The 15,970-nt window shown below is 50.4% G+C and overlaps 7 protein-coding genes across 7 annotated transcripts; 3 read left to right on the forward strand and 4 right to left on the reverse strand.

Moving 5' to 3' along the window:
• Nucleotides 1-468: 468 nt before the first annotated feature.
• On the forward strand, nucleotides 469-1,377 carry FIBRA_00482 (uncharacterized protein; the record flags this gene model as incomplete). Its single annotated transcript, XM_012322377.1, has 1 exon — nucleotides 469-1,377. The coding sequence occupies one exon, from the start codon at nucleotides 469-471 to the stop codon at nucleotides 1,375-1,377; it is 909 nt and encodes a 302-aa protein (XP_012177767.1).
• A 555-nt stretch (nucleotides 1,378-1,932) lies between these two features.
• FIBRA_00483 (uncharacterized protein) lies at nucleotides 1,933-2,963 on the reverse strand (the record flags this gene model as incomplete). The annotated part of the gene is made up of 3 exons (XM_012322378.1): nucleotides 1,933-2,191; nucleotides 2,248-2,414; nucleotides 2,472-2,963. 3 exons carry the CDS (start codon nucleotides 2,961-2,963, stop codon nucleotides 1,933-1,935), a joined length of 918 nt encoding a protein of 305 aa, XP_012177768.1.
• A 698-nt stretch (nucleotides 2,964-3,661) lies between these two features.
• Nucleotides 3,662-5,528, reverse strand: FIBRA_00484 (uncharacterized protein; the record flags this gene model as incomplete). The annotated part of the gene is made up of 7 exons (XM_012322379.1): nucleotides 3,662-3,807; nucleotides 3,863-3,942; nucleotides 3,991-4,328; nucleotides 4,385-4,898; nucleotides 4,950-5,191; nucleotides 5,245-5,339; nucleotides 5,402-5,528. The coding sequence occupies 7 exons, from the start codon at nucleotides 5,526-5,528 to the stop codon at nucleotides 3,662-3,664; spliced, it is 1,542 nt and encodes a 513-aa protein (XP_012177769.1).
• A 357-nt stretch (nucleotides 5,529-5,885) lies between these two features.
• On the reverse strand, nucleotides 5,886-7,586 carry FIBRA_00485 (uncharacterized protein; the record flags this gene model as incomplete). The annotated part of the gene is made up of 6 exons (XM_012322380.1): nucleotides 5,886-6,332; nucleotides 6,385-7,073; nucleotides 7,121-7,217; nucleotides 7,271-7,353; nucleotides 7,415-7,434; nucleotides 7,495-7,586. The coding sequence occupies 6 exons, from the start codon at nucleotides 7,584-7,586 to the stop codon at nucleotides 5,886-5,888; spliced, it is 1,428 nt and encodes a 475-aa protein (XP_012177770.1).
• Nucleotides 7,587-8,141: 555 nt separating this feature from the next.
• On the forward strand, nucleotides 8,142-9,851 carry FIBRA_00486 (uncharacterized protein; the record flags this gene model as incomplete). The annotated part of the gene is made up of 5 exons (XM_012322381.1): nucleotides 8,142-8,236; nucleotides 8,292-8,311; nucleotides 8,378-8,856; nucleotides 8,909-9,358; nucleotides 9,414-9,851. 5 exons carry the CDS (start codon nucleotides 8,142-8,144, stop codon nucleotides 9,849-9,851), a joined length of 1,482 nt encoding a protein of 493 aa, XP_012177771.1.
• Nucleotides 9,852-9,953: 102 nt separating this feature from the next.
• On the reverse strand, nucleotides 9,954-13,103 carry FIBRA_00487 (uncharacterized protein; the record flags this gene model as incomplete). The annotated part of the gene is made up of 10 exons (XM_012322382.1): nucleotides 9,954-10,061; nucleotides 10,121-10,288; nucleotides 10,341-10,803; nucleotides 10,891-11,167; nucleotides 11,214-11,325; nucleotides 11,538-11,729; nucleotides 11,784-12,125; nucleotides 12,175-12,260; nucleotides 12,319-12,533; nucleotides 12,592-13,103. 10 exons carry the CDS (start codon nucleotides 13,101-13,103, stop codon nucleotides 9,954-9,956), a joined length of 2,475 nt encoding a protein of 824 aa, XP_012177772.1.
• Nucleotides 13,104-13,766: 663 nt separating this feature from the next.
• Nucleotides 13,767-15,555, forward strand: FIBRA_00488 (uncharacterized protein; the record flags this gene model as incomplete). Its single annotated transcript, XM_012322383.1, has 5 exons — nucleotides 13,767-13,830; nucleotides 13,883-14,543; nucleotides 14,601-14,928; nucleotides 14,987-15,438; nucleotides 15,495-15,555. 5 exons carry the CDS (start codon nucleotides 13,767-13,769, stop codon nucleotides 15,553-15,555), a joined length of 1,566 nt encoding a protein of 521 aa, XP_012177773.1.
• Between the last annotated feature and the right edge of the window lie 415 nt (nucleotides 15,556-15,970).

The raw sequence follows: 15,970 nt of genomic DNA on the forward strand, positions 1-15,970 counted from the left end.
ACTGTGTTCACCGCTAGGATTGAGTTTTGCGCCGATGTTTGGGCCGTGTGGTAAGAATCATTCTCGACCACTTATGTCTATAAGACGAAATGCACTGGGCTCTGACTCGAACTAATCGAGGCATTGAGATGTCATGCATTACACTCGTTCGCGAGTGGCGGCCTAGAAAACCGTTAACTGATGTTCTTTTTTCATTAAATCATAAAACATAAACTTAAATGTGTTGACTAAATATGACAACTCTCAGATATCATATTTTCTGACAACTCTTGAAACGCATCACTTGTAAATTGAGGCAACATGTCGTCTACAACCGAACTACCAGCAATAGCCGTCCGAACCCCTACTGTCGAGGAGCAATTTTGCAAGGTCGTAGATGAGATGCGGCAGGGCATACTGTAGCATCCGTGCGTGAAGTAGTTCGCTCGCTCCGAGAAAAGTGCGTTCTTGTTGCATATCTGAGTTAACATGACTGAATTTTTCTTATGTCGTCAGACAAGACACATCCGAGCTCGATATGAAAGATGGCATTTCGTTGTTCCCACTCAAGCATCGCTTATACTTTCGTATCTGCAGTTTTTGACCCTCGTCTCCTCTCGCAGAGCTGAAGGAGATTCGTTGGTGGAGCGAAGTCTCCCCGCTTCATCTTTTAGTGCGCCAGAACGTGGTCTACGCGGTTCCGGAGCCGGCGACAGAATAGATGTCATGGTGGAGGCTCGGGTTGTGCTCGAGAAGATCAAAGTACTGGAAGGAAGGACGAGGTACGAAATCGACAAACTTGTTCGCGTTGCTGAAGAAGCTCCGTCTGCAGCGCAGAATGTTGTTAATGGTAAGCGAGTGCTTGCGAAACTCAATCTGATGGCTTTACTGGCCTTCCGCCCCAACCCTCAAGTCCTTATGGACCGAGGATCAGGCTCTGAAGACGACGAGGACGGTCGGCCTTCGCCAGAATGTGACGGCATCTACCGACCACCCAAACTCGCTCCGGTGCTTTACGCTGAGTCGCATAAAGACAAAGGCAGATCGCGCCGAGCTCCTATCCCAAACACGCTTTCTACCCTTTTGCACCTTGGCCCGTCAAAACCACACATGGAATCGACGTGTGGACTTGGCTCAACCCCCGATGTCACAGCGAGCGCGCGATCTGCAGCGCATGACCGAGTTCGAGGAGGAGAGCATGACTTGGCTGGTGATGAAAAACGAGATGCAAGACGCAGGAAGCAAGATGAGGCGGACCTCGCTTTAGGTGGAATTGGAACCGCGTCTGGCAGGCGTGGGCGCGGTGGTGGGTTCGAGGATGAGTTTGTGATATTCTTAAGTCCGCAACGCGGTCGTAACGGCACTACCGGTGATGGGTATGAGGCAAAAGGGACGTAGGCAGAATGCTCTAACGTGCTCTTGAGCGAAAAGTGCCGATGGTGCACTTGCATATATCCCGTAAAGTCCCGCGCTTGCCGATGAAATGGCTGCCTAAATTCTGTCATTTTGTCTGATTTTTGCGTCTAGACTCCCAGTACACTGCATTATGACCGAATCGTGTCAGTGAGCCGGTGATGTACTTTTTTTTGTGTCCCTTGATTGTCATCGAGGACCGAGCCCTATGTGGACAGTGGGTACGTGTAGCGCAAACGCGTGTGCGGGTCGTAATCGTAGCAGAAGCATCGGGGACCACCGTGTCTGTCGCGCAGGTTGGTGTCGGCGGTAAGTTGGAGTACACTACATACCATGGGAGAAAGGCGATGTACTTAGGGAACTTTCATGAGTGCTCATTTTGCTGTGCGCGGCGCTGAGCTTTAAGTGGGAGACGTGCTGCGCGTTTTAGTCTTGCACTTCTCCAACTATAGCTGCATACTATGACTAGTAGTGGTGATACATGATAGTTTATCCATCGCCTTATTTAACGAACACTCCCAATTTGTAATCGAAAAGACCTCATTGCTCATATGCAAGGAATTCAGCGACTACCTTCATGTACTTCTCCCTCTCTTCCACAAATGCCATATGAGCACTCCGCGAGAATGTGTACCACTTTACCTTGGAGATCTTCTCGAACGCCGGCGCCATCACAAGATCTTGCGCCGTATCGTACGCTCCATTTGTTAACAATGTAGGGACATTGATCTTGTGCAACTCCGAAATAATATTCCATGATCTTAAGCTTCCGGTGATCGTGAACTCCGACGGTCCTTGCCTGGACGACAGCAGAATCTGAATCGTGCGTCTACTGAGACAAACAAGAATACGCACATCGTGTAGTATATGGTAGGATTCTTCTCAAAAGCCCGAAATAGAGCCCCAGCCTCATCCGGCAACGGGTTCATCCTGATCCCAAAGCGTAGGGTAAATTCTAAATTCGCCTTCTGATAGTCTGGGGAGTCGAATGTCCCTGCGCTCTCGTTGTCGCGAATGGTTTTCTTATTGTGTTTTGAATCTTAGTGGATGACATAGACCCGTGGTGTCGGAGGACTCACCTGGATATCTTCCGGCATCATCCTCAGCAACTTCGCCGTTGACTGCTCCCAAAGTTCCATCGACACTAACCCAGATGACAGCACCAGTCGCCTTAGGCCTTTCGGCTGCTTCACCGCAATCTCTAAACCCAATATCGCACCCCACGAATGCCCCACTATGGAATATTCCTCGATCCCCAAGAAAGTCACCAGGTTGTGAAATTCTTCCACAAAAAGCTGAGGTTCCCAAAAATTATCACCGCTCTTCGCGCGGAGAAATGTCGATCCTCCATTACCGAGCTGGTCGTAGAAGACAATAGGCCTTCCATACACCTGCGTAAGATCCACGAGAGGCGCAAGATACTCATGTGTATTTCCGGGACCACCGTGGATGACGATCACAGGTGTGACGCCAGATTTGAGATCGCCGTAGACCTTGTAATATGTCTCATAAGACTTCCCCACACTTTGAACGGAGAATGGGGCCAAGCCCTCGCGGGTAGGAGTAGACATGTTCCGATACGACAACGTCGAGAAGTGACTGCTGCAGGGCATCGATCGGTCATCACGTCTATATGCATACAAGTATAGCTGTAACATTTACCAGAGTGGTCAGACGCATTTAAAGTTTCAGACTGCGGGAAGCACATCGATGGGCCATGGCCCATCGGTGAAATGAGAATCAAGAATCGTACTCAGGTACCCCCGATCAAGCACACTTGAAGCAGATGGGTCCTCGTGAGCTAAACTTTGAAGGCACAAAACGTTTTACAGCAAACCTGGGACTGTGTCCAAAGAATGGACTTCATCTTACGGGTATCAAAATTTATCACGTAAGTTTCCTCACTATTTGGCAATGGTCATATCTGTGAGCTGCATCATGGTGCACATCCGAAATGCGCTGCGAAGATCAAAATGAGCAAAAAACAAAAAGAAGTAGAGCGAGCGTTCGCCTTCATACATGAGCGTAGACTACTGAGACATTCGCCCTCGGGAAAAGTCGTTCCCCCCTCGTCCGTCGTCAGATGCCGGATTATGACCTATTCCTGAGGGTGAGCAATGAAATTCTTTCAACGTTTACCGATGAACTTTTGTGGATACTGGGCCGTACTGTACACTGAAGGACAGAGATTCTGTTGACAGTTGGCCTAATTATTAAAGGAGATGATAAGATAACAGATAAATTACAACGAGATATAAACACTCCGCCACTACATAATGGCGCATCTGCCAACTTCAATTCCCAGCTCTTCAAGCTCCTCCTCTGCGACTTCTTTCTCGTTCTGACGTAATTTTTGCCTGGATTCTTCAGGGAACCAGTCCTTCATGAAATTTAATAGAGCCCAGTCAACATTTGCTATCCCAAAATGAGTCAGCAATCTTCGAGACCATATCCATGAATGGCAGCTTACAGCGGTTAGCGGAAAGAACATTCGACGCCCGGCACATAGGGCAGTGAGGCTGATTGCGTTTCTGCATCTTCACCAGACATCTGGCAGAACTGTCAAAATTACGTTTACGAACTCGATGTTGTACTCACCTGACGCAGAAAAGATGACCACAAGCCAAACGAATTGGTTTAAAAGCGATGCTCGTGCAGATGAGGCACGCATAGTCATCTATATGCGGAATGATTGGAAGAATATTCTCGCCGATAGCCTGCCCAAGTACGAGTGATAAAGAAATACTGGTGTCGCTCGTGAAAACGTTCGCCAATTTCCCCTGTTGTGAGGAAGGTAATAAAATGGATACCAGCGAAGTCGTGTTTATATTCGAGGTAATGAATGGAGAGTGAATGGTTGGAGTGAGAGGCAACGCAGTTCGTTTAGCGTGTTTCTTGAGAATTTTTCGCGTTGCCTCAGTAGTGGCGTGCTGGAACTATTTATGTCCTGGTAAGCATCTGGGTGTACCGAGAAGACTGGTCGTCTACCTACTTTCCTCAAATCCATAATGAAAGTGATCAAATGAAGGAATGTCCGTAGCGCCTCGCGACTGTCCTTAACTTTGAACCCCTGCCCAGAGATATATCCGCACGTCTGCAACTTTTGCATAAGATCATTGAACCTGGCTTCCGACTCTTCAATCGTCCTCTCCCCCCGCGTGCGCTCACTGCAACTCTCAAAAATTTCTGCTTCCACATATAGCTGGAATATTTCCCGCCACGCATATAAGTCAGACTTGACACCAGAGAAAAGCATTGGCAAAGGCCCTTGTACGCTGACATTAGCTGCGTCTGAAGTATGTGCTGAATGGGGGCGAAAGGTTGATGTAGAAGACGACATAGGGCGCGCAGAATAGGATATATTGTGAGATAATGTGTGCAGATTGGCTTCGAAATCCAGGCGAACAGCAGCCAGCCGAGTGCTCAGATACTGGATCGCCTGCGTGAGGAGATCAAAAAACGCCGAATCGGAGACGAGTGGGATGATGACTTCTCGAGCGTTGACTCTGAAGAGGGAATCAACGAGATGTACGATATGCTTCAACATTATGACTTACAGAGAACTGTGCACTGGGACAGTCGAAGTGCATTCCAAGGCATTTTCCACGGCCACCGTCGGGGGAATATTCAGCGAAGCATCTTCGGTTAGAGAGGACGGCGGCACGTCAGCATGTATAGTAGAGTTGGACGACAGACTCGCGCCCGCGACAACTTTGTCTTTCAGGGAGAGTGTTGAATCAATTAGGAGACGCAAACGAGGCTCGATATGGTCTGCACTGTGGACCAATTCGTAGACAACCTTGTAATCGATGGTGAGCCGCTGCCGTTCCAATATACAGACACAAGATTTACCTTCACCTCCTGTTCGTTCACTTTAATCGTGCGAAGAGAAGCCAAATCTGTATCGCCAGACGGGAGAGCGTCGTGCAAGACATTAGGAGAGAGGCCTAGAGTGTGAGTGGTTGAGGTTCAACATTAGTCGGACAAGGCGTCTGCTAGAACCACCGACCTATAGAGTTGAGCTCGCCCACAACCTGGTTGATTAACTTCTTTAACTTCCGATACTCGATAGCGCTATCTCTTAGCTCCACCGGCAAGGTAAGCAGCAATTGCTGATAAGTTTTGGAGAAATGCATGCATAACGAGGGAAGGAACAAATAGCACCAGCCGAGTCAGTTGGCCCAAGGAGAGAATATATCTGCAGTCGATTTGCAAGGCGATGCCCCGACGTCGGAAGACTCGGAGCATCGTGGTAACTTCAATTTGTCGAATATTATTGCATTTCATTAGTGCACCAATTTAACTTATACTGACACCAACAGCGTAGTATTCAGCATATGCCTACTCCACTAAGCTACATTATTTTCCATCATTAACATATCCTGACATCCAGCAATGATTACGACGAAGCCGAGGTTGACAATTGTTTGATATCAGGTACAAGTACAACGCTGATGGGCTACAAGAGTGGGATGTAAATCTTTCAACGGTTTTTACGACTCCGCCACCAAACTCGCGTTATCCGTCAAGATCTTGTTGAGCCCTTCACGGTGCAGACAGTTCTCGAAAGCAAAACTCTTCGCAATATCCTCTAAGTCCTTCTCGCTTTTGCCCCTGAAGTGCTCTGCCCATGGTTTCACCAGGAATTCCGACACGAGGATGTTGCGAGACAGACGACCGACGCGGTCAGAGAGCTTCCAAACTGGGAACGGATACAAGTTCTGGTGCTCTGGAGGTACCTCTCGCAGCACATGGTCGATGAGCGGCTGGTAGATGTGTCGGACTTGCGAGTCATCTGCACCCCATGCGTCGATCGCAAGGCGATGCTTTTGAGCAAGGAAGTCCTTGAAGAGCGTCATGTATGGAGTGCTGCGGGAGACGTAAACCATGCCCTGGAAGCCGATATCTTTGTATAACCAGATGGACCAGCTCAAACGGTCCTGTCGAGCAGAGTGAGTGCGACCCCCACGTCAGAAGGTCAGTAAGACTCACTTTGTTATAAATGCCAAGCTGATCTTTGAGGACTTTGTAGCGTTCTTCGTTGATGAGGTCGGTCCTCTCGCCCTCGTACTCCTTGCGTGCATAGACCGGCCCCCACTCACCATTCCATACACAGAGCCCCCTCTCATCCAGCCACTCCCGCTTCTTCTCGTAGCTACGCCGCAAGCGGTGCAGCTGGGTCTCGTTGCCCACATACTGCTCAGGAGAGCTTGGGAAGCCAAACAAAGTGTAGTCGTGGATGGAGTACGCGCTATTTTCCCAACGTTTATATACGTCGCCGAAGTGCGAGAAGTCAGATGCAAACGTGTTGCCGTCGAAGAAGAGCGCGTGGTGCGGGTCAATCCTGCGAATCGCTTGATATATGCGATCGTAGAAGTCGACAACGCGCGTATGGTAGGGGTCTGTGGGCTCGTTGAGCGGGTTGTATCCTGCGATCCACGTGTTGCCAATGTAGTGTTTCGCGAGCTCTTCCCAAAGCCATACAGTCCGATCTTGGAAATCCTTGTGGTTCCAGAAGTTGGCAATGTGCGTGCCAGCATCTGAGTGCCAGTCTGTGTTTTGCCCGCCTGGGGCAGTATGCAAGTCTAGAATGGTGTAGATACCATGCTTAGAACAGAGATCGATCACTCGATCAAGGTGCTTGAATCCCTCCGGTTTGAGGACACGCGGATTCATGTCATCTGCAGAGGTCAGTCATAGCATGAACAAAGGGTGAGCAATGACTTACCTTCGAAATGTCGGTAGTTGAACGGAATGCGAATGCAGTTCAGGCCAAGGCTTTTGAAGAATGCAGCATCTGCGTCCTGGAAGAAGTATTCAAGGAACTGCGGGGTACAATTCAGCCAAATCCATATACGAACCACACACCAACACGAACTTTATCAAAGAAGAACTCAGACTTCTCCTTCCCCACAACATCCGCTAGAGCGGCGCGGATCTGGAACTCACAACCGGGATACCCTTCATAGACACGTCATCACGGCGTTCATCTCTGCGACCTGGCATGCTAATCACAACTTACCGGATATAAAGTTCTCCATACTGCACAAACGGGCCGCTCAATACAGATGCTCGCTGAGATGGCGATGAGAGAACACATACTTCATCCATCCTCCGATCCCTGCACCGCGTAAAATGACTTCCTTGCCATTCTGGTCGACAATCTTGGTTCCGGATACTTTCAGATACGCCATGGTAAGTGCGCTGGGCGATGTAGATGCCCTAGCGCGAGGGCTTATATACCGCTGGACGGATTATGTTATGGAGAGCCATGAACATGAGACGGACCGCGCTTCCGCCTACTTCCCGATGATATCCCGGTCAAGCACCTCAATTCCTGCGAGCACGATCACATTGGCACACTGTCCGTTATGAAAGCGGAGAGTTGAGAACATGAACACTAAGAGAATATCAGTGCGGACGAAAACTGACAGACTCAGGGTCCTCGAATCGCAGGGGCGAATTTGAAGATGGCCTTCTCTCGCGGGGAGCTTTGTATGATTGCCGTATATGGGTCGGCATGATACCCTTCTCTGTGGCGCACAGCATGGTTTCGCCGAATGGTGTCCCTGGTTCGCCTAAGTCGTCCTGGAGCCGTCCTTCCGCTGTGCTTAAATATAAAAAACATCATCATGTGCTTGTCCAGCTGGTATGAGCTGCATCTACTATGCTGAATAAAAGGCAGATGACAGCGAGATATGTGGGCGATGAGATAGAACCCGTTGGAACTTACTATCTAACGCAATACCATGACCAGCTTCCTCAAAGTTAGCGGCGCACGGATCGTGGACGGTAACGGACAAGAGGTCATCTTGAGGGGAGCAGGATTGGGAGGATGGATGACGTGAGCCATGTTGCACCTTCCATGATATCAGAATACTCAGCTTGGCCGTACTCAGCATGGAGAACTTCATATCCGGTACGCAATTTTGTTAACAAGCTCCAGATAGAATGCAGCGGGTCAATTGAACGCATTCCGGCGCAGGGTACCCGGGATGTGAGTTTCAGATTCGCGAGGTTCTTGCAGATGTGATCGGCAAAGAGAAATCGCAGTTGTTCTTTGACAAGGTGGGCAGTCGGTATATTTCGTTGCCGTCTATTATCCTTGTTAAATCGCTTGGGCAGTTTCTTGAGAACTTCTTCGGTGAAGCGGATGCCGCATTCTTCAAGTCATTAGGGCTCAATTGCATTCGCATCGCGATTAGCTATCGGCACTTCGAAGATGACCTGAATCCGCGCGTGCTCAAACCGGAGGGATTCAGACACCTTGACCGCGTCGTAGCTGCATGTGCCAAATATGGCATATACACAATTCTTGACATGCACACAGCCCCTGGTGGGCAGAACGGTGGCTGGCATTCTGACCATGGGTCACACCTCTCATCGTTCTGGAAGCACAGAGACTTCCAGGATCGGCTTGTCTGGCTCTGGACGGAAATTGCACGCCACTACAAGGACGAGAAGGTTGGTTTATGATATCCGAATGCGTCCGCTCGTTTACTGAAGCAGTCAGCAGTGGGTCGCAGGATACAACCCCATGAACGAACCTGCCGATCCAGAACACACAGGACTGACACACTTTTACGACCGAGTTTATGCTGGGATTTACTCCGTTGATTCTAATCACATCCTGTTCCTTGACGGCAACACCTTTGCGTCGGACTTTACAGGCTTCCCTGAAGATGCGGGCACTCGCTGGCCCAACGCCGCATATGCCATCCACGATTATTCTTTGTATGGTTTCCCCAAGGCGCCAGAGCCCTATGTGCGTGCGGAGGAGCAGCGCCGGCGAATTCACAGGAGCTATCAGAAAAAGCGCGAGTGGATAGACCAACGCGGACTCTGCGTCTGGAATGGCGAGTGGGGCCCAGTCTACGCTCGGAAAGAGTACGATGGCGATTTGACGGACGAGATCAATGAGAGGCGTTACATGGTACTCAACGACCAGCTAGAAATGTATCAGCAGGTCAGTCATGCTCGCACTTTATCCGACACTAGGAAATTCATCTACCCCGCCATAGGATCGTCTAAGCTGGTCAATCTGGCTCTACAAGGATATAGGCTTTCAGGGCATGGTGTACGTGCCCCACGAAACACCTTACATGAAGCTCTTCAAGGATTTCTTGTATAAGAAGTATCGTCTGGCTGTAGACGCATGGGGAGCGGACGATCGCTTTGTGCGACATGTCTATCAACCAATTGTTGACCTCATCAAGAAAGAGGTGCCAGACGAGGCAGACCAGCGGTTATATCCGTATCCCATCTGGACGCTCGAGCGCCGCGTAGAGGTACTGGCGAGGAACATCCTGGTCAGCGAATTCATGGTTCGGGAATGGGCAGAGCACTTCCGAGGCCTGAGTGAAGCAGATATTTTAGGCATTGCAGAGAGCTTCAAGTTCGAAAACTGCATGGAAAGAGACGGTTTGAACAAGGTCCTAAGGGCCCACGCACCGAAATAGAGTCGGTGACTTGAAGAATTACGTGACTAGTTTTGCAGGCCTCGTAGATAAGTGACGTGTTAGCGTGTACAATTTTATGTTCATCTCAACGTTGTAACAACATCACCGAACTGCAAATTTATCTCTGGCTTTCACGTGTCTACGCGCATCTTCATCGTGCAACTTCGCTTCTAGCGCGGTAAAGATATCTCTAGCATATTTCTCCCCTTCCTGAAGTGCCCGTTCGTTGTGAATATGCAGACAGATAAGTAAAGCAAATCGGAACGTACCGCAATGAGCGCCCTCAACTGTACCGTTGTCAACTCCCCAGGACCCAAGAGTCTCATCGCCTGTAAGCTACAAGGGGATCCGAGAGGGAACGAGAATGCCAGCATAAGTTTCAGAGGGGTCGAAGCTTCTTCTGGAGGAGTTGCATCCAGGAAGTGTATTGGAGGTGACTGATGCGCACCATCGAGATTGCACAACGCAAAGAAAAAAATCAACACGCACCATGTTTAATGTCACGCAAACTGGCCATATGTCCCTCGAATCAAGTACCTCCCCTTCGTCCCAGTAATCTGGGAGCTCGAAGTCCGCTGCAGTTTTCGTCATGTCTCTCGTGTCAAAGCCGCTTGTGGCCTGCTGTTCGCTCGCATCCCCATCCATGTCTACGTCCGCATTCCGAGGTGCAAGCGTGCTTCCCCGTGCTTGGTATTGTATGGGACGAGTGCGAGGAACCTTCGTGTCCCACAGCGCGGCTCGCGACGCCATGAAGACCGCGTCGTATACGTTACCCGCATCGGCGAGTACAACGACGTCCAAACTGAGTAGCCACGATTTTTTTCCGGGAAGGATACCTAAGTTTTTTGGGTGCAATGACGGGTGGGAGAGTGTCTGGTGGAGAACAGCGGTCATGTCGTATTGGAGCTCATCGAGCGCATTGGAAGTGAGGTAGGGATATGCGGCAGGAGAGCTGTCTTTGGCGTATTCAGCTTCACAATGGACGAATTGTCGGAAAACAATAGAACAGAAACGTATGTGACAAATAGGATTTACGCACCATGTTACTGAACAAGCGATCCTACCGCCATCGACGCCGTCTCCCTGTTGGACATCCTCTACTTCGAGCTTGGCAGCCGCAAGAACTTCTGTGCCACCGCCGCCCTCTAAACGAATTTTTCCAACGTTAAGTTTCGCACTACCATTAGCCAGTGGGGCGACTCCAGTTTCTAGCAGCACAGTTCGGAAGTCCAACAAAGAACGGCCGTCAGCGCGCAGTGGTGGATTAGCATGCAGTGATGTTTGGATGTATGACTTTTCTGCTTTTGATATTATCACTGCTGCCATGAGTGTTAACCAGCCAACCAATACCAAGACACAAACAAGACTCAAGCGACTCAGCGAGCACTGACAGAGAGCCTAGAGGTAGATCTTGAAGACGCGTTTCGGGTATCTCCGAACCTGCCAAAGAAGATGCGACTTGCGAGACACCATTCTGAGTTTTGTGAGATTCATTCGAAATGCTTTGCAGTTGAATAGGTAACGTACACTCCGTAGATAGTGCTTACGGTGCTTTCAAATGCAAAAGATGAGGAGGTAGAGATACATTGTGCTATAACGACGTATACTGCACGTACAATCACTAACAACAACTTATAATTCATTCCCCTTCTTTTGTACACCTCGCTAGAGTATACCCGAACAAACGGCCTCAATCCAGTCTGGGTCGCTCCTAACCGTCGTCAAATTCTCGGACCCACCACGAGTGATCAAGACGACGTCCTCAATCCGAACACCACCCACGCTCTCGTACCGCCTGAGAACATTATGGTCAATGTGTCGTGAGTCGCGGACTGGGGCTAGCAGGTGCGGCGAGAAATATACCCCAGGCTCAACCGTCTGAGTGAGATAAATTCTAAGAATTTAAACCTCAATGACAGCGTGAAAACTTACTACAACCATGCCCTCTTCCAAGGGCAATCGGAGACGCAGATAGGTATAAAATGATTCATGCCCGATTTCAACACCCTTCCCGAGAGTATCGTTCTTTTCTGGCTTGCTTGCGCTCGGGACGTCGTGCACGTCTAGTCCGAGAGAGTGCCCGACCCCATGTGGATAGAAAGCGCTGCTCACACCGCTAGCAAGGATCGCCTCTTCGGCATTCCATGATCCAGAATTTGGCGAGTTAGGGTTCAAGAAGATCCCAAGACGTTGAAATCCTCGGACAAGTGTGCGATGACAAAGCAACTGAATCACATCCCAGTGGACACCCGGCTTGAGAGCTTCCATGGAGAGCTGGTGCGAGAAATTGAGCATAATCGTGGGTATAAGAGACGGAACCCACTTTTTGCATTTCCAGCACGAGTTCGTAGATAGCCCTGGCTTCTGGGGTGAACTTACCCCCATTTCCCACTGGCATTGTCCGAGTAACTGGTGTTTGGTAGGATCAAATGAATGAGTTGTTTCGCGATAGATCGGCTCTACTTACTGTCCGATGCGTAACAATCCCATTCGCATGCAGCATCGATGAGCAGCACTTGTGGATGAAGTTGTCTCGTTTCATCATGACTGAGACAATCACCATTCTCGTGTACATTAGGGGGGACAGGACCCCACGCGAACTCGCGGTCATTGCAACAGTAATGCAGGGTAGAGGCGCGAGTTGATGCAGCAACAATTGGGAGGTATGCTTGATGGATCGAGCTAAATGCAAACGACATTCTGAGTGACAGCCGCTCCAATGTGAGTGTACAGCGCGTACCCCTCTCGCCGACAGGAAGCTACAAATAGTGCCTCGGCTTCGGCTTCCTTCTCGATGAGCCACTCGCTGGGCAATAGCGGTCGACCCACGCCTGCACCTTTGCCCCGCGTAATTGCACCTCTAACACCCTGGCCTAGCACTCGCATCACGACCTCATGAGCACGAGAACTGATGGCAGTCGCCTTCTTGATCGCCTCAATCTCATCATGGTCCTTGGTAAGTCGTGCACGATGGACTGCGGTAAGAAGATACTTGTCCGTCACAAGGACGTTATTCGATAGTATAAGCGCCGCATATTCTGCTGGAAGGGTGGGGAAGAGTGGTGAGTTTGCCGGAAGAATATGGAAAGCCGCATCCGGATATGCTTTCAACTGCTCGTTGAGTGCACCGGGAAGTGCTGCAAGATTCTCAATGCGCGTGACTTGATGTGCCTGCAAAGCTTCTTCTGGGGTAGGTGGAGGCACAGACCACATCAGGTCTGCTATTTCCACCTTCGGGATGAAGAGCTGCATAAGAGGAGTTGTCGCAAGTGATGTGCCGCTCTGGAAAGTCAACAAGAGGAAGGAGGATGGCACGGAACAGCCAGACAGGTAGAAGAAGTTCGACTCCTACACAGCTTTCAGTTTGCATAAATGTTTGAATAAAATAGCAGCACAAGACCTGTCTAAAGATCATCTCGCGATCGGTATCATTTCTGAACGGTGTCACAGCACCCGCTAGAAGGATCACTTGAGGCTGCTCACAGTCACATCACAGGCGAACGGCATGATACTGAGTAAGGGCACCTTAGCTTGTTCTACAGCGGGCAGCAGCTCAATGAGCTTGCTGAAAGTCTTGATGGCATGCGATTCGGCTTTGACCGCATGCGTTAAATGGATGTCTGATTTGCAAGCTCAAGCGACTGCTCACCGGGATACATATCGCTCGTATGAAATCTGCACAAGTCGTGCACAAGCAATATGTATCGCACAATTCGGCGGCCTAAGACCTACTCCGAGCAATGGAGAGCACGTGACATTTCTCACACCTTGCGCCGTTGAGACGCGGCGTCGAGTTGTTCGGCGTGAACAACTTGAAGTCCTGGCTAATTAATATCCTGAAGTCTGCGAGTGCGAAGGTTCAAACAAGTGTCTTCCCTGTTTTTAAATGCTCACTGTTTGTTATAGATATCAATTATGACCGACTTGCAACCACGAACGCATATCGCCATACAGCCTGCACCCCAGCCGGCTCATCCAGGTCTGTTTTCGGGTCGTCCTACCTCGTTTTATGAAGCTACAACGTCTTGCAGCATATTTTAACAACATACGACAGTGGTCTACTTCTGTCACTCCTCCTCCTACGAATGGGAGGACAAATCCTACCCGCTCGCGCACTCGCGTCACGCGAGGAAGTACTCTGGCTACGACCTCACAGACAGCTGCGAGCACGTTGACCATTCCTATAGCTCCCCAACCATCGACTTCCACATTGCCTTCCGCGACTGAAGCCTCCGCGTATCCTCTACCCTTGACGACCAGTATTCCAGCTGCGACCCAAGCCCTCCATTCCACGTACGCTTCGAGGCTACGGACAGGAACCACCCTGCTCATGCAGCCTGTTTTCACTCCGGCATCGGTCAATGCCATAACGACGCGCTCGACCCGTCGAGGGGGAGCGGTCAATTACGCTGATCCCGGCTCGGGAGACGAGTTCCCCGATGCCGGAGCTATCGACTCGGATGATTCAGATTTTATAGCGAGTGGTGGAACAAGGTCAGCAGTGCGGGCGGCGAGATTATCTAGCAAAGCACCTGCGGGGGCGTCTGTGTTCCACACTGGAAGCGTGGCAGCGGCGTCGCCTGCCTTCCAGCCACAGCAGCGCAACGAATTGGATCAGAGCTACTTAGGCATGATTCCTCCGTCGAAATTTATTGCGGCGAAGCCTGTCGCGCCGACAAAACATGACTACTTGTAGGCGTTGAATCACCTTGACCGCAAGAACCCTTGATGCTCACACTGCGCATTCAGCCCACCTGAAGCCCTGGACATACAGGCAAGAAGACCTACAGCCCTAGTGCCCATCCGTGTCGAGTTTGAAACCGACACCCATCGCGTCAGGGACTGCTTTGTCTGGAACTTGCATGAGGATCTGATCAAACCGGAAGTATTCGCGCGGACGTTCTGTGCGGACTTGGATTTGCCTACCCACCCTTGGGTCGACACCATTGCTGCTCAGATCCGTGCACAGCTCGAAGATCACGAAGGTGTGGCCTCGATGGACTTTGGTGCGAATCCGGACGCGGAGGAGAGCATGGCAGAAGGCGAAGAAGTCAGCGAGTGCCGCGTGGTCCTCAGTGTGTGTGCTCATGAGTTTTAGCTCCTGTTCCCGTTTCTGAGACTCATCCTTCAACCAGATTGACGTACAAATTGCCTCATATCACCTCTCCGATCACATAGAGTGGGACCTCCTGTCCCCGCTTACGCCGGAAATGTTTGCGACAACACTCTGCGCCGAGCTGGGCCTGTCCGGCGAAGCGATCCCGCTCGTCGCTCACGCAGTGCACGAAGAGCTGGTGAAGCACAAGCGTGACGCGGTTGAATGGGGTGTGATTGGCGGCGACACGCGCGACGCAGGGGACGAGCTCGCCGGCGAGCGGCCAAGAGACAAGAGCGGGAACAGCCTAATGAAGGACAAAACAGGCCTCGGGCTGGGTTGGGGGCGCGCGCCGAAGGACGGCAGGGGCCCGAAGCCGCTGCGCAGCGTGTGGAGGGACTGGGCTGAGGCGGAGGAGTTCCGGACGCGGTTCGAGGTACTGACGGCGGAAGAGGTTGAACGGAGAGAGACCGAGCGAGAGCGGGCGAGCCGGTACGTGGGGCGCGCTGACCGCAATTGTTGTCGCAAGCTAATAGTTTTTTTTTCAGACGCTTGCGGCGAGAAACATCCAAGTTTCAATCACAAGCATCGTCGAGAAGGAGACGATGAAAGTGCTTCGTTGGCACTATTGGTCTGGACTAAAATTTCGCGTTATTTGGCATTATATGTAAATTCGGAAAGGCATCGTGATCTTGCATGTCGTCTGTAAGATCCACGAGGGAATTTGTCCATTAGTCCTGTCCTCGATGCTAACACTCGGGTTGGACTGTACGCGCCTACATAGTGGTTCTTATCCAATGGCTTACAAGATAATTGTATCGGTAGTACTCAAGCATATATGGTAGAATACAGTGCGTATAATATAGGGACAACGCAATTGCAGCGTAGACTACAAAGAGAAATATCAATATGATAGCATGCAACGTTGTCCGGACGCGATGATGATTCAAATGAACTGTATGTGGAATGGTATTTGTATGAAAGAATTCAGTCGACAGATGAACGGGAGCCGGAAATGCGATAT

Source organism: Fibroporia radiculosa (genome assembly GCF_000313525.1).
Source record: "Fibroporia radiculosa TFFH 294 genomic supercontigs, scaffold212, whole genome shotgun sequence".
Taxonomy (NCBI): Eukaryota; Fungi; Basidiomycota; class Agaricomycetes; order Polyporales; family Fibroporiaceae; genus Fibroporia; species Fibroporia radiculosa.